Source organism: Arachis ipaensis, chromosome B10 (genome assembly GCF_059453495.1).
Source record: "Arachis ipaensis isolate K30076 ecotype BB chromosome B10, ASM5945349v1, whole genome shotgun sequence".
Classification (NCBI taxonomy): Eukaryota; Viridiplantae; Streptophyta; class Magnoliopsida; order Fabales; family Fabaceae; genus Arachis; species Arachis ipaensis.
The window spans coordinates 144442584-144469217 of record NC_142435.1 but is presented as its reverse complement, the minus strand read 5'-3'; the positions used below and the strand labels follow the sequence as shown (position 1 = coordinate 144469217).

The following is a 26634-nucleotide window of genomic DNA, read 5'->3' as shown; positions in this document are numbered from 1 at the left end:
AATTATTAATATCGTGTTTTAGTAGTTATTCATTCTTGTGTATTCTGAATTGTAACTCGCTGCGTGTTTATTACAGGATAGAATAGAATAATATATATCTCAAATATGTCCTGAATAATGGTAGCTGTGAAATTCTTTTATTAGAAAAAACTACCTCGTTTGTTGTAGTTCTTCTTATAAATCCTATATCTTATCGTTGCGATTTTTTTGTTTTAATGTGATATTTATGTACAACTAAATCAACTTTCTATATATAGAAAAAAGAGAAAGGATAGGAAATTAATGGAATATTTGTATAATGTGTATAATGAGAGTTTAGGAATGTTTGATTTAATAGGATATCAGATGTTTATTTATGGTACCTGGATGGTTATTCTGGATAGTATGGGTGTATTATGTTTGAGAAATTAGTAGTATTTTATCTTAGATGTTTATTTTTTAACTCATATTGGGCCAAATAAATAATCTATTGTACATATTATACAAATATTCCATTGGCTCTCTAACAGGATTCATGGAAAAAAATTAAAATGATGCAATAGACAATATTATATACATACTGACGTATAGTAGAGCCATTGTTCATGTATGTGGCGATGTACATAACTACGTCTACGTACATACTGACGTATAATAGAGCCATTGTTCATGTATGTGGCGATGTACATAACTACGTCTACGTACATATATATATATGGATGGCAAGTTGGCAAGTTGGGGGAGAAAGAAAACAAAGAGGAAGGGAGTGGAAAGATGCGTTTAAAAATGATAAGAAACAAATAATTAATAGCCAATCAGAGATATATACGATATGATCATGATATGGTTGGTGGCACTGGCAGATGTGCGAGGGGGTAACTCACCATCGATATATCAGACGCTCTCATATATTTGATTATTTTAGATCAAAATCGTGAAAAGATTATAATCATTATTCAATTAAAACAGTAAAATTTATATATGATAAAAATTGTAAATCAAATAGTAATTAATTTATTTTTTTATTTCAGAAGAGTCAAATTCGTTTATTTATCTTTATATAAAATACAAGATCATAGAAAATGATTGATATATACGCTTATTTCATAGTTTAAATTTTTTTGTATGAGTTAGCTTTGAGTATAAAAAATGAATGTGCATCGAATAAATAATAAGTGAATATTCACGCACAGTTGTTTTCATATGAAATTGGTAATTAAGAATTATTAAATAATTTAATAAATTTAATTAGATTATCATTTATTAATTTTTAATTATTAACTTTTTTACATAAAGACAACCGTATATATTTTTATTGAGATTATATATAGTTATAGATAAATAAATAGTCATCATTTTTTTTGTGTTTATTTTACTAGAACGAAAAATACATATTTTATGTAAAATAATATTTTGCTGAATTTTTTTCATAGAAAATAAATTTTTCTAAACAAAAGCCATACGATAATTATAGATAACAAAAAAAATTAGTCTAAGAAAAACTAACAAATTGATATTTTTGACGTTGAACTAAAATCTGAGAGTAAATCTAATATTCAATTTTAAAAATCATAAAAATAAAACTAAGAATAAATTTGAGTTTCTTTAGTTTTTATATCAACACAAAAAGTATTGCAATATTCTGAAATATCTTTTTCTTCTAAGATTTTGAATTTTGTTCTTGTTGCTGTAACAATGTTTCATGAATAAAAGGTGACAAAAACTCACGTACAATTATCTTTATGCGAAATTGCTAGTTAAAAACCGTTAAATAACAATGAGATTAATATCAATTCGGTACTCATAAAATTCTGATGCTGAAAAAATAGTATTTGAATAAATGTTATTGATAAAATAGTCCTTGATTGATTTTAAAAATTGATAAGCGTGTCTTTAGAAGTGTCCATCTCCAACGAAAAAGTGCTGAGATGGGCACTGTATTTTGATGATATGACATATTTCTTTAGCTAATTATTGAATTGGCTTTTATAATTAATTTTTAACAATTACAAGCTGTATCCTCAATTCTTTTGCCCTAGCTCCTCCCCTCTCATTGCTTCCCCTGCTCACTCTCATTGGAAAATGTGCCTCCACCTCTTCTCTTTCCGTCGTCTGCCACCCTCCTCCCACTGCCAAGCTCCCCTCTCTCACTCTCAAGGTCACTGCAGAACTGTCGTTGCGCACCTAAGAGCCAACCCAAGGAGAACGTCGCCATCACGTGCCTGACCTATCCCGAGGAGAACGTCGTCTTCACGCACTTGAGGAGAATCATCAGAGGCAGAAGCATCGCCTTTCTTCGTCGCGTTAGAGGAGAATCGTCTTCGTCGCCGTCCAGCAAGATCGTTAGAGGCATAATCGTCTTTGTTGCAATCCGATCTCTATCACCGCCTCCAACAAGATTGTTCTTCATGGTCGTTGTCAGCTTCTTTGTCATTGGTTGCTCTTCCTTCCGGTAAGTCAATCTCTTCTCATTTCATTATTTGAATGTGAACAAAATTAAATTAATTTGTGCTAAATTTTTATTTATGCGGTTGCTGAATGCTGAGGAACAAATTTGTATTTCTAAGGTTGCTGCTGAACTGATTTTTTATTGTTCTTCAATCTTTGTTTTTGGTTTTTCTATCTGATTTGAGAAGATCATAAAATTGAGGATGTCGTTTTCTTCAAACTCGCTCAAACAAACAAAGCAAGTCATTGACCTGCTCTTGGAGGAGTAGAACTTGACGTTGTGTTAGAGGAGTAGAACTTGACGTTGATGACACAGCAAAAGAAGGCAAAGAAAGCGGTGCATATAAGAGAAACAATGATGATCAAGAAGGTGGGGATGTGATGGTTGCTGTGATTCAAGACATCTGAGAGTGGTGGTTGTGGTGGTGGTGGATTTAAGATAGATGAGCATTTATCTTTGGAGTTCAGGACAAGAGATAACTCGAGTTTCTTACCTCGTAATTATTAAAAATTCAACTCAGTAATTAATTAAAGAAATATGCCATATTATTAAAATATAGTACCTATATCAACATTATATTTGTTAGAAATGTGTTCTAACAAGTTTAGAAACACGTTTGTCAATTTTTAAAAACCATTTTATCAATAATATTATTTAAATATTATTTTATTAATATCAAAATCTTTCCAATATCAAATTAATATTTACCTCAATAACAATTTAACCAAACATATTAAATTATTTAATAATTCTCAATAATAGTTTCACTTAAAATCAATTACACATGAATATGAACCATAAAAAGTAACATGTTGGTGAATATGGAATTTACTAAGAAAACTAGAAAGAATTGGGAAATGAATTAAAGCAAGGGTTTTGTTAACTGCCGGTTAGCAGTTGAGAAAAGAAACAAAAGGAATACTGGATAAATAGAAGAAAAGAAGGTAACAAACTTAAATGTTCCCCCAAAAAAAAGAAGAAGAAATTGAGAAATAATAGAAAACAGAGTGTGAGTGAGCGAATGAGTAGGAAGATAACAAAGTTTGGTTGATCTATTCGGTTCCTTCATCCTCTGGGTTTTCTTCCAATCCAACCAGCCGCCATCAAACGAAGCGGTGCTCTTTTACAACAACCACCATCCTTGCTTATTTTCGTGTCGGTACGATGTATTTTTTGTTTCTTCTCTCCAATACCCCCATTTCCACTTAATTACTTACTTTCCTTATTTGGACCCCTTAAACCCTCCAACATTTCCTTCTATTCCTTACTAAATTACTCATCCAACAAGGTACTTACTTTGATATTGTTTGTTTGTTTGGTTGATTTGATTGTTTTGTATTGCATGTGTTGTTTTGAAAATTAATTGAGCCACTATTCTTGCTAGATCCAAATGGAGACTTTAATTGTTGTTGTGTGATTGTGCAGCTGCTAAGATGTGGAAACAACTTGCTACATAGTTCTGTCTTCATTTCAATGGATCCTGCTGTAAGTTTTTTCTCACCATTTCAGTAATCATAATTTATCTTGTTGCCTTTTGTATTTTTAAGAGAATTTAATAATTAGATTCTATGGGCTCTTATTCAGTTGTTAATTCTTTCAATTTCTGAAACTGGCTTCATGGCTACATTAATGCACTGCATTAAACTTTTAAATGCTTGAGTGCAGTTCTTAGGTTGAATTCAGACTTGATTTAGGGACAGTTAAATTTTTTATTATGGTCTGAGGAAGTTATGTTGTTCTGTTTCTTTCAGGATAAAGAAGAAAAGACTACCCATGTAATTGGGGATCAACCAACCAGTGATGTTGTGGTGAGGCTTCGCACACAGGAAGGTCGAGACGATTGGCTGTACTGCCACTCTGAGATTCTTACCAAAAATTGCAAGTATTTCGCCGACCGGCTATCTGAGAACTGGCCAACATGTCAGATCCTTGGTTCTCGTCACTGTGTCGATGTCTATTGCCAAGAATTGGATTTTGATTACCATGTGAATCTCATACGCCTTCTATACGTTAGCATTGATGATTCAGGTGACGATATGTGGCATGGTGTTAGAAATGCGCTCGGCATTCTTCAGGTGGCAGTTGAGCTTGAATGCCCGCAAATTGTTACTGCGTGTGTGAATTACTTAGAAGCAGTCGCATGGGAGGAGGCCGAGGAGGAGGAGATATTGAGACTCGTACCTCGAATGGGGTTACAAGCAGAGCCTATTCTAGCTAGACTTCAGCCGGTCAGCCAGTCAGCTTTGACAAACATCTTTGTCTCGGCTATTCGATTTGCCACATCATCTCCTCCACCCGAAATGAATGATCTTAAGTCTTCAGCGCAAGAGCAGCTCGAGTATATGATAACTGAAGATGATGATGCTCCTTTATTGACAGCTGATGACAACATAAGACACGAGGTCATAGACTGTTTAAACAGATTGTTCTCTAGGTTTAACAACTCAGTAATAGCTCCATTCTGTGATTCTGCAGAATCGCTCTCTGAGGCAGGGAATATTCAGTTGTTTCTGTCATATTTGACTGATTTGTCATGGGTCTCACAGATACTTAGTAAGTTGGAGATAATGAGAGAACTTGTTGAGTATTGGTTTGATGTATCAGAAAAGATTGTTAAGGTGCTTGAGCAAGGAAGTTCTGCCAAGGAAGTAACTGAGATGAAGCTCCGGGCAATTGAGGTCACATCAAAGGTTCTAGAGGCAATCGGGTATGGTAGTGTCATACTGCCAACTGCAAAACGGCTTCAGATTTTGAAAGTGTGGCTTCCATTTGTGAGGGTTACAAAACCGATGATCGATTCTGCCATAATGAATGGTGAAGATGGCATGGTGATTAAGATGGATGGAGAGCTATGGCAATCCCTAGAGTCTTCTTTTGTTTCCATTATTCTTGCGTTACCGTCTGCAGATCAGGCAGAGGTTTTAACTGAATGGTTGGAAAATGAGTGTATCCGGTATCCGGACCTAACTGAGGCATTTGAAGTATGGTGCTACAGGTCTAAGGTAGCTAAGAGAAGATTGTCATTGCTAGGGGATGATCATGCCATGACCAACTCCATTTGAAAATTTCACAGATTCAGTTTCTTTCTAATGAACTATTTTAGAACTGCTTATCCAAAGATTCCTATCAAGGCATTTAGAAGAGAATATGAACCCCTTTTTTTCCGGCTTGTGAATGGAAATTTTGGTAGGAGCCATCCAAATCTGATCATCTCCATTCACTACAACAGTTCAATGTAAATTGCATTGTAGATTTTGTAAAACGTTGTTAGTTTTAACTATAAAATGTAGAAAATGTATTTTGAGATGATTGATTCAAGAGTAAACAAAATCTCTATGCATGATAATAGTTGACTGGTCTCACTTGGTATGTTCTAATTACAATGTAGCATGCTCAAACCAGTTAGTGTTGTATAGTTCTCCAGTATTTTACATCATATGGAAGGTTCTGAATAGGAGACTGGCGAAACAAAGTATCATAATGCTGCATTTATGAAGCATTTTTGTTTGTTAAACACAGATATATGAATCTCATTCTCCGCACACTCTCTAAACAGAGAGATTAGGCACTTCAATGGCCTGGAGAATTATGCAGAAAATATATATTACACCATATCATATCAATCGAGGAAAATATTTGGTATCTTTTATCAAAGTAAACTTTTATGACATCGCCCATATCTATCCCACCTTTAACAAGTTACAAAAATAATATACAACCTCATCCAACAATATACTCTCTCAAATCCTAAAGCTATACCTAAAGTAAGAACTCAAATGGTTCTATGCATGGTATGAACTATAAAACCTATACTAAAAGTAAAGAATAATATTCCTCCTTTCTTTACACTACTTTGTTTCATTCCTCAACCTTCAATATATATGGTTTATTCAGGCCACAAAGTCTGGCAACAATTGTGCAGCAAACCTCTTTGGATTCTGCATGCCAATACTCTCAAATGCAGCAGCAGCAGAGTTATGAGGAGATGAAGAAGTGTTCATGGCGCCAACGAAATCGTTTGGTTCCGCGATATCAATGCTTCTTCCGAGTTGAATGTTCTGGTTTGGTAGAAACGATTGGTGGTGCGTTCCGGGCAATGAATCAAGACCAAGAGTGAGGGAAACTCCATTACCTGAAAACCTTGGTGGTGGTGTTGTGAATTGTTCTGGATCAAACCTATCCATGTCACCAATGGAAGGGTACTGTCCAAAACCGCTAATGAAGTTAGTTTGGTTCCCCATGAAAGAATAACCTTGTCTCCCCTGCTCATTGGGCTTCACATCCATCATGTTCATGGAAGGAATGTTACTTTGGGAACTATGCAAAGCTTCATTGTTGTTGATTCTTGGTTTCTTGGGACTATTTCCCTGCTGGTGTTGTGTGATTCCTTCTAGTTCTGATGATCCCATGATGAAGCTGAACCCTGGTTGGTTTCTCATGTTCCCTTCAACTGGTGACACCATGGGAGCGTTGTGGTCTTGTTTATCAGATTCTGTTTCAGATGTTGGAAGTTTGTCTGCAATTTTTGTTGAAGGGTCTTGGTTGTTGGTGTTGTTTGATTTGTCGTCAGAAGTAGTAGCATCCTTCATCTCCTCAGCATACATTTCTTCGACCATTGGCTTCCAAAGTCGAACTCGGGCATTTATAAACCAGTTTGAAACCTGAGATGGAGAAGTGAAATGTGATGATCCATAAGAGGAAAGGAAATGAAAGAGTGTGAATTATTAGAATATCATAGTTAGGAAACAAAATCAGCAAAATATCAAAGAGATAAAAAAAAATCAATATAATTTATTAGAATATTATTCCGTATTCTTAACATTCTTGGTTTATATATTGGTAAGAACTTTGTAATCACAGATGAAAATAATAAGAATATGATATTTTTTTAAATTTTTTTTTTTCTTTCCTAAACCTTTGTACCAACTTAACATGAGTTAGTTACCTGGCTCCTGGTAAGGCCAGTTTGTTTAGCAAGCATGTGCTTGTCAGAATCCTTGGGATAGGGGTGGAGGAAGTGTTCAAAGAGCCAAGCACGAAGAAGAGAAACAGAACGTTCAGGCAAGCCTCTCTGGGGTCTCCAAGCATTGTGCTGGATCATTCCCAATTGTTGGAGAGCTCTCTGTTGGCGCAAGTGATGGTCAACATATTTAAGGCGTGACCCTTCTTCCTCTCCTAAGCTCTTGTTTGCACCTTTGATCTGCCTTGTTATGGCATCCTTCAAGCACCTAAACTGCTTCGAAATTGTTTGCAATGCAAGCGCCGTGTATGTCCGACCCGACCCTATTCCCGCCGCTTGCTCGAACGATGACACCACCACCTCCATCTGCTGCTGGTACTGTCTGTACCTTTGCTCTACCTTCAATCACGCACGTGTCAAAAACAAAAACATACCTCACGCGTTTAGGTAAGAGAACAAAACAAAAGAAATTAAACCTACCTCATCAAGCATGCTCAGTAGCTTTGCTTTCTTCATTGAAATTTCTTGTCTCTCCGCGGAGGAAAGCTCTGAGCTACGCTTGCCGCTACCCTCGCCACCAATGGAACCGTCTCCGCTCGCTGCAGTGGATGACTCGCCAACTGTCTTCATCATCTTCTTCGTCGCCAACTCAGCGTTGTTAACATTCACAACCTCTTCCAGAAGCTCATGCGCTGCCTTCAGATACTTTGAGCTCAAAATCACGCTCTGAATGCTCGACCCACCGTTCGTCACTGCAGAAGCCGAAGACGTTGACCGACCACCGCAAATCTCGTCGCCGGACAAAGCCTGCGGCGCCACGTCCCTGAAAGAACCTAACCCGGCTTGCTGCGAGGACAGACTCAGGGACAGACCCTGCTGAGCGCGTGGGGTCTCACGCGCCGCCGAGGTGGGGTCCATGGTTGTCCAGGGGTTGTACTGCATGCGGTGGAGGAAGCCATGCAGGGCGGAGACGTCGTGGTGGTGGTTGATGTCCTGCGAGGAGAGTGGGATTCCAACAAACTGTTGAGTATGAGGGGGAGGCGCGTGAGGGGAGAAGGAGTTGTTTCCGGTGGCGGAAGAGTTGAGAAAGAGAAGGTTGGCGGGAGCGTGAGATGGTGGTGGCGCGTCAGGGTAGTGGATGTAGGCAGCAGGAGCAGGAGGAGGAGGAGGAGGAGGGTTCATGAGAACAAGTGTTTGAAGTCCATCAGCAGAAGAAGGTGCTTGGATTTCTGAATTGCCATGAAAGTACGTCGCCATGGATTATTTTTCGGTTAAATACTTGAATTGAATTCACCCTCTGAAGAAAAAGAAACAGAATTCAACTTGTACAGTTAGTTATTATAGGCTTAACCTTTAGCACTTGGCTATTTGAATAATGAATATATATATATATATATAACAGAAACAAAAACCACAGACTCACACACATGGTCTTGTTGCTACTGTTGTGAACCGACATATTTATGGAACACATGCTATTGCTATTTGGACTGTACCTTTAATTTCAGTGACCTGATGAACGAGTAATAATCTGCTGCGTGCCTATGCTTATTTTGTGGATCATCCTCAATGATTGATGATGCTATGTAGCTTCTTCCTTCTCAAAACAACTCTGAACTCATATTTCATTGTGAAAAGGAGAGGAATTATATTCATTGTATTTTTATATTAATGAATATGTGGTAGACATAGTAGTATACCTGGTGTGACAGGGATTAATAGAGAGCGCACGTGCTTCATCATCATCATCATCATCTTAGAACAACTGCTGAGGAAAACAAGAATTTCATTACAATGACATAAACGGATTAGACCATAGATAGAGAGAGACATAGACAAGCATACACATCAAAAGCAAAATACAGTTACATGCCTATAATTAACACACACAAAGAGTAAAGATCTCTGTCAGACTCAAAATCTTCTGCAATTCCCAAACCCAACTGAAAAGGGCAAAAAAAAGTCCTATATAGAGAGAGAGAGACTTAAGAAATGACTTCAGAAAAAGATACCCATCTTTATTCACTTCCTTATCCACACATTTATCACCATTTTCTTCTTAAAAATCAAGTCTTTTCAATATTTTTAATTCTGGGTAAGTGCAGAATTTTGTGACAATTATTGTTCATTTTCAATGGATTTTTTTTTCTTTTTTTCTTTTTTCAAGAGAAGTACCTGAGAATAATGGATTAAAATAGTGGAATTGAACTTGGTTGTTTGATGATTTGACTTACCCTCTCTTTTCAAATCATTTGATGCAGCCAAGCAAGCAAGTTATTAAAGCACCCTTTGATGATGAGCAACAAAGAACCTTTGAAGGCGTTGTGTGTGAGAGAGAGAGAGAGAGAAAGGGTCTTGTTCTGTGATAGCTGAGAAATCTATCTATTGATAATTAAAAAAAATGAAAATGAAAATGAAAATGAAAATGCAATCAAGGTGTGTCAGAAGATACAAACAGCTGAAAAACGAGGAAACGTCTCCTTCCACAAAAGCTTAATTAAATCTCTATTATTTGTTTAATGAAAAAGAAAAGATAACAAAAAAAAGGTGGGGATAAAGAAGCGGGTGGAGGGATCTCATTGCTCATTTTTTTCATTAAATATCTTCTTGTCGTTTTCACAATTTCCATCCTTTTTCTCATTATCAACTTATTTCGGAATTTTTTGTGGTTGGATGCCTCAGTTTCAAGATAAAGAAATTAAATTGCTAAGAAACACACAAACCAACTACCATAACACACCAACTTTAAATGCCTTTCAAAGCTTCAAAAAAAATGGTAATCATTATATATCTATAGTAAATTTATTTTCCAAATCTTAAATAAATTTACCTTTACTATTTACATGATATTAAATTTTAGTAGATTAAAAGTGAAATTGGAAAAAGAGAAAAAAAAAAGGAAAAGAGAGAGTTAGAAAAGCAATGGGTCCCAATCAAGTGCATGTATGATGTGTATATAAATCATGGGCCCCTTAATTATTGGTCCTACATTGGACCTACAATACGGGAATAGTTTTTTTAATTATTTAGTAAAATATAATCTTTTATTTTATATTATTTAAATAGGATTAAGAAAAAATATGTAAAAAAATTATTGAATGATTAAAAATTACATTTTATTAAATAATTGAAAGAAAAAATTAAGAAGATTTATTTTTTCTACACTACTATCATCAAACATAATATTTGTCGCTGAAATCTAATTGAAATGACACATTAGCATGTTTTTTAATAGAGAGTAAAGTATCGTTTTGTCCTCAACGTTTGGGGTAAATTTTATTTGTGTTCCTAATGTTTAAATCGTCCTATTTGTATCCTTAACGTTTGTAAAAGTGATTTAATGTTATCCTACCGTCAATTACACATCATGAGTGCTTTAATTTGAGTTTTAAAAACCACTTTTTGAAGTTAGAATATAAATGTTTGGGATAGAATCGATGATCTACTCCGAAAAATAGCTTATCAAATGTTGAAACTAATTCCTACAACATTTACATAATTCACTTTTCTAAGGACATAATTGAATCTAAACAAAAATAGTGGGTATAATATTAAAATCGACCACATCAAGTGAGACCTAATTGAGAATGAATACATTCAAGTGAGAATAATTGAAAAATATAATCTAATTTATTAATATAATTGATAGTAGGATAACATTGAATCACTTTTATAAACGTTAAGGATACAAATAGGACGATTTAAACGTTAGGAACACAAATAGGACTTACTCCAAACGTTAGGGACAAAAACAATACTTTACTCTTTTTAATATGTTGTATCTATTTGAACATTAGTAATATTAAGTAGTAGATAAATTTTTTAAAAATACTAGGTGTATAAATAAATAATATATGTAAATTTATGATCTAATATTTAGAATTAGAATTCTTTAATCTATCTAACTAAAAAAGTCATCAAAATTTTATAATGATCAATGAAATTATTAATATTGCTTATATATTATGTATACATTTTTTTTCCTTTTACTTGTATTGGAAATTAAATGAAATCCCAATTCTAAAAATCCTCAACAATCTTTGACAGCACCCAGAGGATTGCTTACATGCAAAAAAATGAAATAAAAAAAGGAACGTACATATATATAGTGTAGTTGAGCAATTACTACTATACTTTTATTATACTATTTATGAGAATAGTAAATTGACAAAGAAGGAAAATGGAGGAGACAATAAATAATTAGCAATAACCCTTTAAAGTTTGTGTGAGGCAATGGTCCGTAATCTCATGATTTGCATGGGGAGACAGAGAATAATAACCGTATTTTATTAAATAAATTCTGAACATATCTTACATGCAACGACTATTTGCTACATCCCAAAGCCATAGCTTTAACAGTTCTCAATCACCATCAGTAACTATTATTGTGTAAGAAGGAGCAGTGACAAAAATATAAGGACTATGATGTTAATAGGACTATTAATATTTTCGTAGTTGGGGACATTCATTCATGTACCTAGCTATATGGTAGGCGCTCTTAATATATATGTAACAAATAATATATAAATAAATAATATATTTATATATAAATATATACAGTAACAAATTTAATAATTAATTTTTTGTATGAAGATAAAGTGTATATATATAAAGAGAGATAGAGAGAGAAATTGTTTAATTTCTATGAATGGCCTTTTTGTAAGGAAGCTGTCATTCTCGTGGAGATCAATATCAATAGTGTATTTATTTCATTTCATAAACTATATATACTACTACTCTTGGATTCTTTCATGAAAACTAATTGGAACTTTTTGTTCCCACTCAACACATGCATTAACAACAAGGTTTTTATTCGGTTGGATATTATTTTAACGAAGATTTTATAATAATTTTTATATAAAAATAATTTTTATTATTATTAGACGATGAATTATAAAATTTAATTTTAATATATTATAAAAATATTATTAATACTTTTATTGGAGTATGTATTTTTTATTTTTATTAAGATTTAATTATATATTTTTAGAATATATGATAAATTTATTATTAGTAAAAAAATTTAAAAATATTTATTTAATAAATATATTAAAAATTAAAATCTTTTATTTTTTAATTTATAAATTTAACATATATTTTTAGAATAGAAAATAGATAAATTTTTTTTATTATTCTTTTCAGAAATTTCACAGCTAGTAAAAGAACATTGGATCTCACACGGACACTTGTGAAAACAAAGAGCAAAAGGGACATGCTCAGTTACTCGTGATGTGAATATCCATGTCAGAACTCTCTATAGTTAGTTACTTCAGGGTGTGTACTTAAAAGTACAAAAAAAAAAAAAAAAAACTCTAGTTGGGAATAGTGTGGTTCTTTTCGTAGTTTTCTCTTCTTTTGTTTACTTTTAAAAAAAAAAGAAAAAATATAAAAGGACTAATCTTTGTAATAATATTACTCATATTAACTGTTATTTAAGTTTCCATGATTAATAATATATAATAATATACTAAAAAAGGTTTTCTTATCCTAATACTAAAATAATGTAACCATAAATTAAAGTTGTATAAGAAGAGTGATTTTAATTTTATTTTTTCTCTCTCACCCACTCACATACACTGCTAACATATAGAAAACCTTAAATTTAACAAACTAATCTCTTATATTATTAAATATGACTTTGAAGACTTAATTATATATGAATTGTTTCAAGATTAAAATAAGTTAAAATTGATTGACTTAATTAATTATTGTGCGATTAGTTCTATGTTATTGAAGAAAGAAAGAAACTTAGGTCTTTCAAATTCCTCTTTGGATTTAGCGATGACTTGTGTTGTAAAAAATTGGATGCATTACTTTGTATACGACCGAGAAAAACAAAAGCATAATATATATTAATATATAGAAGTATAGAACCTTAGCTTAAAGTAAGAGCCTAAGAAGATTGAGTTTATCACCATGGTCATGGTGATGTTGACAAGGAACTATTCAACTCATTTGAACATGATGCTCCCTATACAAACAATTGAGCAACATGATGACATGATAAAGTCATTAATTTAATAACTATATATATATATATATATATATATATATATATATATATATATATATATATATATATAAGTCATAATTTACAAAATGATCTCAATTTTAAGTATATAATTAGGTCATTGAATTGCTAACCTAGCTAATTTATTTTTTAAAAAAATAAAAAATGGACATGACTAAGGCAAAGTGCTTGAAAACATGTACAAAGCCGTACTGATGTGCCCTAAATGGATTGGGATTTGGATATACAAATATTCAGTTGATTTTGAACTAACCAAATAAGTAAAGTAGTGGCACACATCACATCATAGAAACACTGAGGGTCTCTAATGATATATTTTGAATTCCCTGTCCAAGTTTATGGGTGTGACTATATTATTATAATTTAAATAACAGTCTTTATTTTATTTTTTAAGTGTCCCAATATATATATATGGCCCCTTTATATGTGTCGCCTATCTATTTCAATATTGTTATCATGGGACTATATGCTTCTTGATGGTTGTCTAGCTCTTTTCTTATTACTATTTCTTTTCTGAAGAAAATGACTTCAAAAGGAGAAAACACTAAGAAAAGCTCCTAGATTTCTTACTTAAAGAATTCCACATAGTTTGTATGTGTCTAATTATTGGAAAGGATTTCAAAGGAGAAAGCCGGTATGTGGAAAAAATTGATACAAGTCCTACCTATATATGCACCAACTCATGAAAAATGAAGATCAACCCTACTACTCTAGTTTGCAACAAAACCATTCATTATTCTATACCAAACTTTATATGTATATACACTGTATACTCCAAAAATTTTGTTTAAATATATAATGTATTATTTTTTCCTTTTTTCTTTTTTCTTTCCGAAAAATTTAAAAAAAGGTTATAATATTATTTAAATTGAATTTACACTTGTTAATTAGTCGTTGTTACCATGTATAGTGTGTCACGTGAGATTGTGGACCGGATTAAAGATATAATTGTTCGTGTGTCTCTTTCTATTAATTTAAATTTTTGAGAGGAATGATTATGTGATATGGTATCAAAACTATGGACCGCCGCAAAATTCTATTTTTTTAACTAAATTAAATAGCGGCGGTTATTTAGCCGCCGCGAAAAGAGTCTAAAATCAGTCCTGAAAGATAGCAGCGGTTGCTAACCGCCGCAAAATGTATTCGCCGCTAAACACAGTTTAGCAGCGATTATTCTGGCGGTCATAAAAAACCGCCGCTAAAGATTTACTGGTGCCCTTACTATCAGCGGTCGACCAATTGTTGCAGAATATTTAGCGGCGGTCAAAAAATCGCCAGCCATCCGAAGTTCCAACCGCCGCCATCTGCCGCGTTTGTTGTAATGTTATATCTGAAAGATCTAGAGTTCGATTTTTGGTGAATCGTAAAAGAAAAAAAAATCAACATAAGACAAATATAAAGAAAAAAGAAGACATATGCAAAAATTAAAACAAACCTAAAAGAAGTTCTTGTTTGAAGAAATGTATTAGAGATATAACTATTCATATACTTTTTTCTTATCAAATTAAATTTTTTTGGACAAAGTCATGACAACAAAGGTGTTCAAGATTTGGTTCGATATAAAACATGGCTCAGATCCAAGACATATTTTACCAGGTTCGAGTTTGTTATTTTTATTCAATATTATTTTTGGGTCGGAGTTCAATTATGTTTTGAGCCATCGACCCGCCTGAAGTCGATTTTTTAATTATAAAAATATATATTAAAATAAAATTGTAATGTCATATTATACTTTATATTTTAATTAATATTTTTTATATTATACGGTATTATTTTTATTTTAAAATAATTTTTTGTATAAATATAATATAATATTTATTAAATTTAACTTTTAAAAATAAAGTTTTATTATTTTATTAGTATATAAAATTTACAAATAATTTATATATACTAATTTTACATCAGATCAACTTTCAGTTTAATATGATTTATTTTGAATCTGTCAAATCAAAATAGATTCGATGATCTTTTAAGATTAAATTTGAATCTAATTAAATCTGATTCGTCCAATTCTAAACACCTTAGGAGACAATAACATCTCCAAGGTATATATATATATATATATATATCGCATCTAAAAAATTAGTTTATTTATCTCTATTTTTTGTGATTTTCTTCTCTTCCTTTGATAAAAGAAGAATAAACACCTACCCGCCTAAATAAAGACGCAACTATATCTTAAATCAGCAAAAGAGAAAAGGGAAGACGCAAGTATTATTATTGGGTTTTGGTGAGCACTTGGAGAGAGCTAAAGCCTAAAGGAGTGAAAATATATGATATAGGAAGAGTACAAAAGAGCCTCAATATTGGGTCTAAAGTAATAGGGCCACATATACCTAATTACGACCCCACTCACCCCACTTCTCCTGTTGCCACCACCGGCATCTTTAATAATAATATTAATTAATGCTGTTAGTATATTCTATGTTTAAATATTATGATATGATGTAGGAGCTTAAATTAAAGCACATTGTATTATTTATGCCTACATCACTAAAAATAAAACACAAATTTTCCTTTCAATTCGTGTGTTTAATTTTCTTATTGATTATTATTGTATTCATGACAATGTCTAATGTCTACAGTGAGTATGGTATATGGTCCTGTGATTATAAAGCAGACGGCTACACTGCCCCAACTTTTGCCTACCTCCGATTTATATAATTTGATTTTTAATGGTATCTTATCCATCTATGAAATAATAATAATATTCATCAACTTGCATTTCTTTAATTGGTTTGAACAGGCATTCATTCGGTGTCGTCAAGCTAAGAGACCCAAAAGTCAATTAGGAGAGAGTCCACAAACTTTGCATATAGAGGTTGAGAGTCATGTCAAGTTCATTGAATTACATGTAATTATATATTATAATATTATTATGAATTATGTTATTTTGCTTCTCCATGTATAATTCGTCTCAACGGGGTAAAACTCATTTTTTCTTTGACGGATGAAGTATATTATTTAATTTCAACAATCACGAATATAGAGCTTAGATATTTATAAAGCTCAAATCAAATATAAGTGTATCTTTTAAAAATAAAGTTAAATGAAATCCATCCTCTAAAATTGATATTTTTTTATGGGATAAGTATTGTTTTGGTCCCTCACGTTGAGGGTCGGAATCGAACTCGTCTCTGGTGTATGTTTTGATTTAAAATCATTCTTAACGTATTTTTTTTTGTATTAAAATCGTCCTTTTAAAAAAAAATTTAATTTTATTCCTAAAATACCCCTACTTTAATAATAAAAAAATTATAAAATTAAAAAAAAATAACACGTTTTGGGGGGAGAGGAAACGCGTTTTTGGGGGGTGAGGGGCCGAAAGGAAATGCAAAGGGGGGAGGGGAGGGAGAGGGGAAGGGGAAGGGGGGAGAGGAGACGGCGCCGGCGAAGCTTGGAGTTGCCATCGCCGTCGCCATAAGAAAGAAGAAAGGAGAGGGTCTGCGATGGGGGAGAAGAGAAGAGGGGAAAGAGAGAGGGAGCGCCGGTGGAAGGGAGGACCGTTCATGCATGCTTCTGCCGCCGTGGAGTGCGTCGCCGGGAAGAGGAGCACGACGCGAGAAGGGCGGGGCGCGAAGGAGAGAGAAAAGGATCCGAGGCTGAGCTGATCCGCGCATGCTCCGTCGCCGGTCCACGGGTGATGGGTGGCCGAGGAGAGAGAGGGATCCGAGGGTGGAGTGCGTCGCCGGTCCTCGGACGCTCCGTCACCGCCGCTGGGGATGGGTGGCCAAGCGCCGGTGGTTTTGCATCTGCTTTTTCTGCTTCTTCTTCTGCTGCATCTGCTTCTTCTACTTCTTGTTCTGCGGCATCTGCTTCTGCAGCTTAGGCTTCTGCATCAGCATCTTCTTCTTCTGCATCTGCTTCTGCTTGAGTTTCTGTTTCTGATTCTATGACTGCCTCTTTTTCTGCATTTGTGACTGCTTCTGCTTCTGGTTTTGATTTGTTGTTTTTTAATTTGGTTGTTGAATTTGTTGAATTTGGGTTGATTTGTTAAATTTTTATTTCTGGATTTGTTGAATTGATTTTTGGATTTGTTGAATTTGTGAAATACATTGTGGTTCTTGCAGGGAAATTGGTTACCTTCATATGAGACCTTTGTTTTTGTGTGGTTTTGATTTGAATGGATTTTTAGTGTGTTAACTGGGTTTGCTTTCAGTGTACTGCAAGTGTAACTGTTAGGTATTTGTGGAATTAGGAATTTTTGTGTTGATTAACAAAGATTAATAAAACTATTGATTATACATTGAAATGGATTGATCAGAGTGATTTTGCAATGGTGGATGAGTTTAAGAAGGAAGAGGAAGGTCTTTCAAGTGTGTTTTGTCCAATTATTTCGAAGATGATTGAAGATCATGATGCTCATGGTAGTAAAAGGAGAAGAGAAAGGTTGAAGAAAAGGTGCTGGTGGTCCAAAACGTGTTTTTTTTTTTTTATTTTATAATTTTTTTTAAAAAGGACGATTTTAATTAAAAAAAAACACGTTAAGAATGATTTTAAATCAAAAGATGCATCAGGAACAGGTTCAATTCCGACCCTCAACGTGGGGACCAAAACAATACTTATCCTTTTTTATAATCTGAATGGGTCAATTACAAATTTTGGAAGGAATATCACTAATGACTTGATAATTATATAGTTAGCGAAATATAACACGTTAGTCGTCCTTCAATTGATTAAAGAGTAATGTTATATTATCGATAGATATTATTATTTTTTATCAATATTTGATTAATAATAATTTATACCTATATTTATAAATATTTTTTATACAGAAAATATATAATTATTTTTATATTAATTAAAATTTTACACATATAAATTAATATAGTTTATATTCAAATTTTTTAAAATTTATACACATAAATTAATAAAATTTATTTATTAAAAATAATTTAATATTTATACAGACTAAATAATAAGTAAAAATATTAAAAATTATTAACCCTAAGAATTTCTCATAATCAAACTCATTCATTATTCGGTCTAGTATAGTCGTCATTCAAATTTAGAATCTATTATATTATTTCTTTAAAAAAATTATGTTATTTTAGTTATAACTTATTAGCATTGTATTATCTCTTTACACTAATAAAGTTTGCATTCTGCTACATGAATATACGATTATGTTAGTTGCATATCAAAAATTAATTATTAATATAAAATATATATTAAAAATAAATTAAATAATATAAATATTTATATAAATATATAATGATTAATTTTTATATATGTATAATATTTTTATTGTTTTTATTTTTTATTAACACCGGAATTAAGATTAAGACATTAAAATTTAATATTGTGTTTGATAACTAAAGATAATAACTAAAATTTTAATACCTTGAGAAAATACAAACATGGGAATGAAAATAAAACTTTTATTAATATTATTTTTAAAAATTTTCTCATTCAGTAATTTTAGTATTTTGTTTGTTAATGGATCAGATTTTAAATAAGGATGAAAAAAAAATATTAGCTAAAAATATTTTTTTATGCAAAAAATTAAACAGTTTTTTTGAGTTAATCGAATTCGGTTCGTTTAACTCAAATTTTAAGCAGATTTAATTAATTTTAGAGGTAATAAATCTCACCCGTTTAAACTGGTAATGAATTGGCTCGATGGGCTTAGCTTAGCGCATTTGGCCATTTTAACGCCCTAGATCTAAGGATATTTATTTTGGTTTTACAACGTTCTTTTGCTTGAAGGAGGGAGGTGGAAGAAAGTGAATCTGAAGTACTTACTTAGGGTTTAGGGTTCTTTTGCTTGAAGTACTTACTTAGGTTCTTTTGTTTCTGTCCGAGGCCATTTATTTTTGTTTAGGGTTCTTTTGATTGAAGTATTTATTTAGGTTTTATTTTGTTTTTATTTTTTTAATTAATAAAGGTATTTATGTAATTTTATTTATTTTAGTTTTTATATTTTCTCAAATTAAATAGATACTGAGACATTAGTCAGTTTTGTATACTTTACATCAAATACAATACAAATATTTAATTTAGTCTCAGTCTCTTAGTTTTTATCTTTTAAAAGTTTAATTTTGATGCACTGACAGTGTAAAACATTTTACACAATCGTGCAATTATATTCATTTTTTTGGATAATCATTCACGCGATCAATGTAAAAAAATAGTTATTTTTACCGATATGATATTATGTAATTGAATATATATATGTATAGAACTGTTTGACATTATCTGTGCATCAAAATTAATTTTTTTTATAATGCTAATAAACTAGTTGGGTAATCATAGTAGCTTTTGAAAATATTTTAAAGCATAAGAAACTGCGAAAACTATACTAAGAAGATAAAATATAAAGAATTAATTTTTAATTAATTAATAAGGAGTTAATTTTAAAGTTTAGATTTGTAATTTAAATTTATGGTTAAAGATTTATAATTTTAAATTTAAAAATTAAAATAAATAAAATAATTTTAAAAAATTGATTGACGTTAATAGAAAAAAATTAATTATTTAATATTATTCTAATAAAAAAATATGTCACTGAAATTTACAATAATCGGAACAGGATTAATAAGAAACGTAGTATATTTCATTGGGTTTGCGGTAGAGGTGTAAGTTATCGAATCGGACCGAAAATTATCGCAAACCGAACCGAAAATTACAACAACCGATTTAAAAATTGAAAAAATCGATTTTTTTTTTTGTTTTTTTCTGACAAAATCGATCGTTTCGGTTGGCTCAATAGAAACCGAACCGAACTAAATCGAACCGAAGATATGCATTTCAATATTTTAACCATTTTAACCTTTAATCTAATAACAAAAATTTTCAATCCCTAACCATTTCAATGTTTTACTCTTATTATTTCAGTTTATTGACTATTTTAAACCTCTAATTATTGTGATTCATATTTTGCTCATTAGAAATTAAAAACCGAAAAAACCGACCAAACTAAACCGCTGTTGATTCGATTCGGTTCGGTTCGATTGTTGTAAAAACAACAAACCAAACGGTTGTGTGTGTAGAAACCGAACATATTGGTTCAGTTGATTTTTGGTCCAAAACCAAACCAAACCAAACCGATAACACCCCTAATTTGCGGCACGCATCGAAGAAGTCAGCTGTGACAATAACTGCTAAATTAAAGGCTTTGATAATGTTCTTAAATCTTAACAAAAATAAATAAATTCATTAATATAATTAAATAAACATATATAGAGATCTATAATACATGCATGGAGAAGGCATTAGACATCTCACATCTCTTGTAAAGAGGCATGCCACATGAGTGCTTTGTTCTAATTAAATAAAAAAAAAACTTTATTTATGTTCCTATATTTGCTTTATTAAACCTTAAGTAGCGGCAGCAGTAAAGAGAGTATACCAAAAAATGGGACTGGTAATGGCTTTACATAAGGAAATATGAGTGATGATTTTCTATGGTCACAACATTATTGCTATAGTATAATAGATGTGGGTGCTATGAAGCATCAAGTGTTATGGTGCATAAGTTATATACGTTATCATCAGATTGTATTACATAGTAGTAGTCAGATATAAGTTAGTAAAAGTAAGAATTACATGAATTTTTGACTCTGGACTAATTAAATTAAAAAAAATATTAGTTAAATTGTTTATGATAATAAACGAAAAATATGTTATATTTTTTGTTAATTTATTATGTAAAATTTAATAATAATATTTATATGTACTATTAATTATAATGACATTTTTATTTATAAAAGATTATTATAAAAATTATAACTTTTAGAAGATAATTTTATTTGTTTTGTTAGGATTGGTAATAAATAAAGAGAAGTCAATAAAAATTATATAAAAATTTTAAAAATAACAAATATTTTATTATTTAAAATGATATTATTTTTATGTTCATGCAGTGATAACAGAATATATCATTTTAAATAATAAAATATATAAATAATTCTATTTTGTTTTACACTGTTTATTAATAAAAGGACATAACATATTTAATGTTTGCTATATGTATATAAAATCTAATTAATATTTTTTATTAGAATAATTAATCTGATGTCAAAATTTTTATAAATCTAATTATCACTTTATTTGCTAGAGTAATTTGATGTCAAATTAATATAATTTTTAGTGACCATAAAATTAATATACATATTTTATAACTAAAATTGAATTTACCCTAAAAAATTGAATGGAGATTATTTTAGAGTATAAATAGGGTTGAAAGTGAGTCGAGCTAGATCAAGCTTAAGTTCGGCTCACGAAAATGGAGCTTTGTTCACAGTTTGACTCATTAACAATCGAACATATTTCTTAAGTTTAAGATCGGCTCACCAAAAACTCACGAGCTAGCTCAAATAACTGAACATAATCTATAATTCTATATCAATAAATTATAACTTAAATATATTAAAAAATATTAAAAAGATCAATTATATATATTGACTATCTATCAATTATAAATTTTTTATTCATGTCCTACATCAAAATTATATATAAAAAATGACTATAAAATTTTAATATATATATATATATATATAATTGAGTCAGTTTACGAACTATTGAGCTAGCTTTTCTAAACTCAAACTTGGTTCATTTATGTTTTGTTTGGATATAGGAAAGAAAATGAAAGAAAAAAAAGAGAAAAGAAAATGAGAGGAGAGAAAATAAAAAGAAAAATGAAGTTATTTGTGTTTTGTTTAGACGAAGAGAAAATAGATAAAAAAAAATTTTGTTTGGATGAAAAAAAAAGTGAAAAAAAAGTCATAATGGTATAAATTACATTAATAGCTTTATTTATGGGCAAATTACTATATTAAGCCAAGGGGAGCAAAAAATTACACAAATCCACCAAACCAAAAATTATTTCATGAATCAACCAATGCATATTTCTATATAGTTCGAATTAGGTTGTTTCGAACTTGATTTACATATAATTCGAATCACCTTGATTCGAATTACACATACACGCACACATCCACTAATTCGAATCAACCTGATTCGAATTACACACATACAAATGATACAATAATTCGAATCAGGGTGATTCGAATTACACCCTGATTTATTAAAAAATTAATAATTTATTAAAAAATTTATTTAAAAAATTAATAATTTAACATTAAAATATATATATTTTATTTCATGCATTAAAAAAAGCTAACAAAATATTTAATTACGAGACTTCCTTAAAATATTAATGAGCTATCAATTCGAATTCCATATAATACTCTTTTGTCCATTTTTAATAGCTCATGAATATTTTTTAATAAATTTTTTTAAATTATATGGTGAGATATTACATGATTCGAATTACACATGGAAAAGTTCAATCACTCTGATTCGAATTATATGGTGAGCAATTCGAATTCTATACAATACTCTTCTGCCCATTCTTGATAGTTCATGAATATTTTTTAATAAATTTATTAAAAATTATTCATGAGCTATCAAGAATGGGCAGAAGAGTATTGTATAGAATTCGAATTGCTCACCATATAATTCGAATCAGAGTGATTGAACTTCCCTATGCGTAATTCAAATCATGTAATATGTCACCCTATAATTTAAAAAAATTTATTAAAAAATATTCATGAACTATTAAAAATGGACAAAAGAGTATTGTATGGAATTCAAATTGATAGCTCATTAATATTTTAAAGAAGTCTCGTAATTAAATATTTTGTTAGCTTTTTTTAATGCATGAAATGAAATATATATTTTTTAATTTTAAATTATTATTTTTTTAATAAATTTTTAATAAATTATTATTTTTTTAATAAATCAGGGTGTAATTCGAATCACCCTGATTCGAATTATTGTATATGTGTAATTCGAATTAGGTTGATTCGAATTAGTGGGTGTGTGCGTGTGTGTAATTCGAATCAAGGTGATTCGAATTACATGTAAATCAAGTTCGAAACAACCTACTTCGAACTATATAGAAATGTGCATTGGTTGATTCATGAAATAATTTTTGGTTTGGCAGATTTGTGTAACTTTTTGCTCCCATTGGCTTATTTAAGTGATTTGCCCTCATTAATAAATTATAATTTATATATAATATAAATAAAGGGACAAAAAACACAATTAAGCCAAGGGGAGAACCAAATTACACGAATCAGCCAAATTGAAAATAGCTCCATGAATCAGCCAAACCAGATTACTATGTAATTCGAAACAGCTGAATTCGAATTACATTTACACATAATTCGAATCAATATAACTCGAATTATAAAGGAACACAAGCCCACACTAATTCGGATCTACATGATTTGAATTACAAAGAAGCATAATTCGAATCTAGGTGATTTGAATTACTCACAATTTGCCTCAAATAGTAATTCGAATGGGGCTGATTCAAATTACACTGAATTCGGCTATATAAGGAGTTTGAATCCCCTTCATTCGAACCACTTTTCCATTCTCATATCCACCAAATTCCAGAGAAAACGACCCAGATTCGATCCGACAAAGACTCGAGCAGAATACTCAGCCGATGCGGGACGATCTAGGAAGGCTATATCGGTTGGATGGAGTTGCTCATATAGCCGGGATCGTCAACGACTAGGTTAGTAGATAGAAAACTTTGTGCTAGTGGTTTATCTGAGTTAGTGGTTTCGCATGCGGTTTTAGTGGCGGTTTATGTTAGTGGTTTATCTTAGTGGTATTGCAAGTGGTTTATTTTAGAGGTTTTGCATATGGTTTTGTTGGCGGTTTATGTCAGTGGTTTTTATTAGTGGTTTTTGTTAGTGATTTTGTATGCGGTTTTGTTGATGGTTTATGTTAGCGATTTATTTTGGCCGTTTATTTTGGTGGTATTGGAAGTGGTTTATTATGTGGTTTTGCATGCGGTTTATGATAGTGGTTTTGCATGTGGTTTTCGTAAGTGGATTTGCATGTGGTTTATGTTAGCGGTTTAAGTATGTGATTTTGCTAGTGGTTTATTATATTAGTTTTGCATGTAGATTCTGTTAGTGGTTTCCATAAGTGGTTTATGTTGTTAGTTGTTTTTGTTAGTGGTCTTGTCAGTGGTTCTAATTATGCGGTCCATGTAATGCGCAGCCCCAGCGATGCATCTCGAGCATGCGGCGGCAGCAGGGCATGCGACTCGATGAGCGATACGTTCCGTACTTGCAGATGGCCGGATTATACCATCTTGCGAGACTGAACAATAGATGGTTCCGATTAGATGAGCCCCTTGTCAGTGCCTTCGTCGAGCGGTGGCGTCCGGAGACGCACACATTCCACATGCCGTTCGGAGAGTGCACGATCACACTTCAGGACGTGGCCTACCAGTTGGGGTTGCCAGTGGACGGACGTTATGTCAGTGGTTGCCTGACAGATTTCCAAATATACATCCAGGGTGGCCGTCCGGCTTGGGTGTGGTTCCAGAAGTTTCTTAGAGTGATTCCTCCTCCGAGCCAGGTTCAGAAGTTCGCAGTAAACTGCACCTGGTTCTAGGAGACTTTTGGAGAGTGCCCCGCGGGAGCCAATGAGGAGACTGTGCGGCGCTTTGCTCGTACCTATATCATGATGTTGTTGGGCACTTAGCTGTTTGCCGACAAGTCCGGCAACCGTATTCACATCAGATGGCTACCCTACGTGGCTAGGTTTGAGGAGATGGGTGCCTACAGCTGGGGGGCTGCAGCACTAGCATGGCTGTACCGGTGCATGTGCCGAGTGGCCAACAGACATGTGGTGAAGTTAGCGAACCCATTACAGTTACTTCAGTCTTGGATCTTTTGGCGCTTTCCTAGGTTTAGCCCTGCTGGGTATGATACGTGCAGCTGGCCGTTGGCCTCGAGGTACCATTCTCGGACTCTTCTATTTCAAGTTAAATTAATTAATTCCATGTACGCTTGTAATGTAATACAATTCTGTCACACTTTTAATTAGCTATAACACCGATGTGAGATGCAAGTGGTCAGGTTACAACCCTTCCGGTAGCGAGAAGGGACCTAGAGTGCAGATGTGGAGACTGAGGATAGACATGTTACAGGCCACGGATGTGAGTATAGTAACCGCCAAAGTGGAAACTGAGTACAACTAAGGAAACATATAACAGTGGAATCTAAATGCCAAAGTGAAATCAACAAAGTACCAAAGCTAACAATACACCTATAGACGTCCCCCTGTATGGGCTAATCCTCCGACTTGTGGGCAACTCTAACGTGTGTGTCCGGGTTGCCGACAGAGGCCACATCTCTTCGGTCAGTTTGGATCTACCTCGTCTATATTGGTCCGTATCCGGGTGGACCTGGAACGACCCTTCCTCGCACGCCTCTTGTTCGGGTCTGGGATCACTGTCGGCCCATCATATGGTGGCCAGAAACCCTCCGGAATGGGAGGTGTGAACCCCATCCGATACACACTGAACACCAAACTAAGATGATACACCTGGTGGACGTACGGCTGCCAAGTTATCCGTGAGTAGGCACAGCAGGCCAGGGCATGAGGACACGGAAAATGAAGTGCCTGAAAGTATCCACAATCACATGTCTGAGATCCAAGTGAGACCCTGTAGCTACCCAGTGAGAACGAACCAGTGGGAGTCGTCTCTGCGACGGTGAACTCCGAGTTATCCCTGTCGTACAAAGTTACCGTGAAGCACCTCACCGTCTTCAAGTTTGCCTCGATACACTTCACTAGATGTTGACTGAATTGTTGTCCGGTACTCAGCTGGGTCTCAGCCTCCCTCCCCTTGCAGACAAATAGTTCGGCCAACCTTCCGTATGTTGCCTTCACCAGCGAGCACACAGGGAGGTTTCTGACCCCCTTGAGAATTGAGTTAACACACTCAGAGATATTTGTCGTCATGTGCCCGAATCTACGACCCTCATCACAATGTTGTGTCCATAATGAATACTCAATCCGGTTCGCCCACTCACACATGGTAGGGTCTTCAGACCGCAGAATATCAAACCAGTAATCGAACTCTACCTCGGTCTTAGCATACGCTACATTCACAAGAAGCCTCCCTTGAAGGTTAGTGTAACACCCTAAGATATATCCTATCTTTGAGGGTCTTTAAATAAGGTGCCACACTCGATAGAGAAAGAGATTGAACTTAATCATTATGCAAAGAAGGAAGGAAGTACGCGTGAAGAGGAAAACAAGCAGTACTAAAACGGTAATAAATAATAAACTTATCCATGAGTACGGTTCAAAATAAAATGCTTAGAGGTAATTAAACAAAGGAAAGAAACTAATACGTCCTAACTAATTTCGTCGAAGAGGCTCCCATACTTGTGT

The 26634-nt window shown here is 32.8% G+C and overlaps 2 protein-coding genes across 7 annotated transcripts; one reads left to right on the top strand and one right to left on the bottom strand.

Moving 5' to 3' along the window:
• The first annotated feature begins 3244 nt into the window (after positions 1–3244).
• LOC107622582 (BTB/POZ domain-containing protein) lies at positions 3245–5789 on the top strand. 2 transcript variants are annotated; one of them, XM_088485086.1, is made up of 3 exons: positions 3245–3587; positions 3854–3913; positions 4180–5789. In XM_088485086.1, exons 2-3 carry the CDS (start codon positions 3902–3904, stop codon positions 5488–5490), a joined length of 1323 nt encoding a protein of 440 aa, XP_088341212.1. In that variant the 5' UTR covers positions 3245–3587; positions 3854–3901; the 3' UTR covers positions 5491–5789. The 2 variants fall into 2 exon arrangements, with proteins under 2 accessions (XP_088341212.1, XP_088341214.1); XM_088485088.1 differs by having other exon boundaries at positions 3371–3716.
• Positions 5790–6047: 258 nt separating this feature from the next.
• Positions 6048–10146, bottom strand: LOC107622581 (BEL1-like homeodomain protein 1). Of its 5 annotated transcripts, none has more exons than XM_088485079.1 (7): positions 9564–9909; positions 9262–9331; positions 9089–9153; positions 8885–9000; positions 7869–8685; positions 7374–7787; positions 6048–7089 (listed from the first exon to the last, which is right to left on the bottom strand). In XM_088485079.1, the coding sequence occupies exons 5-7, from the start codon at positions 8643–8645 to the stop codon at positions 6319–6321; spliced, it is 1962 nt and encodes a 653-aa protein (XP_088341205.1). In that variant the 5' UTR covers positions 8646–8685; positions 8885–9000; positions 9089–9153; positions 9262–9331; positions 9564–9909; the 3' UTR covers positions 6048–6318. The 5 variants fall into 5 exon arrangements, with proteins under 5 accessions (XP_088341205.1, XP_088341208.1, XP_016180014.1 ...); XM_088485082.1 differs by having other exon boundaries at positions 9089–9156; positions 9564–9855; XM_016324528.3 differs by lacking the exon at positions 9262–9331 and having other exon boundaries at positions 9623–10146.
• Positions 10147–26634: the final 16488 nt, after the last annotated feature.

Excerpts from the sequence above, each read along its gene's own strand:
- LOC107622581 (XM_016324528.3), bottom strand. The coding sequence starts at position 8,645 with ATGGCGACGTACTTTCATGGCAATTCAGAAATCCAAGCACCTTCTTCT. Across the intron at positions 7,788-7,868 it reads TACTGAGCATGCTTGATGAG|GTAGAGCAAAGGTACAGACA; the intron begins GTAGGTTTAATT and ends GCGTGATTGAAG. Across the intron at positions 7,090-7,373 it reads CTGGCCTTACCAGGAGCCAG|GTTTCAAACTGGTTTATAAA; the intron begins GTAACTAACTCA and ends TCTCCATCTCAG.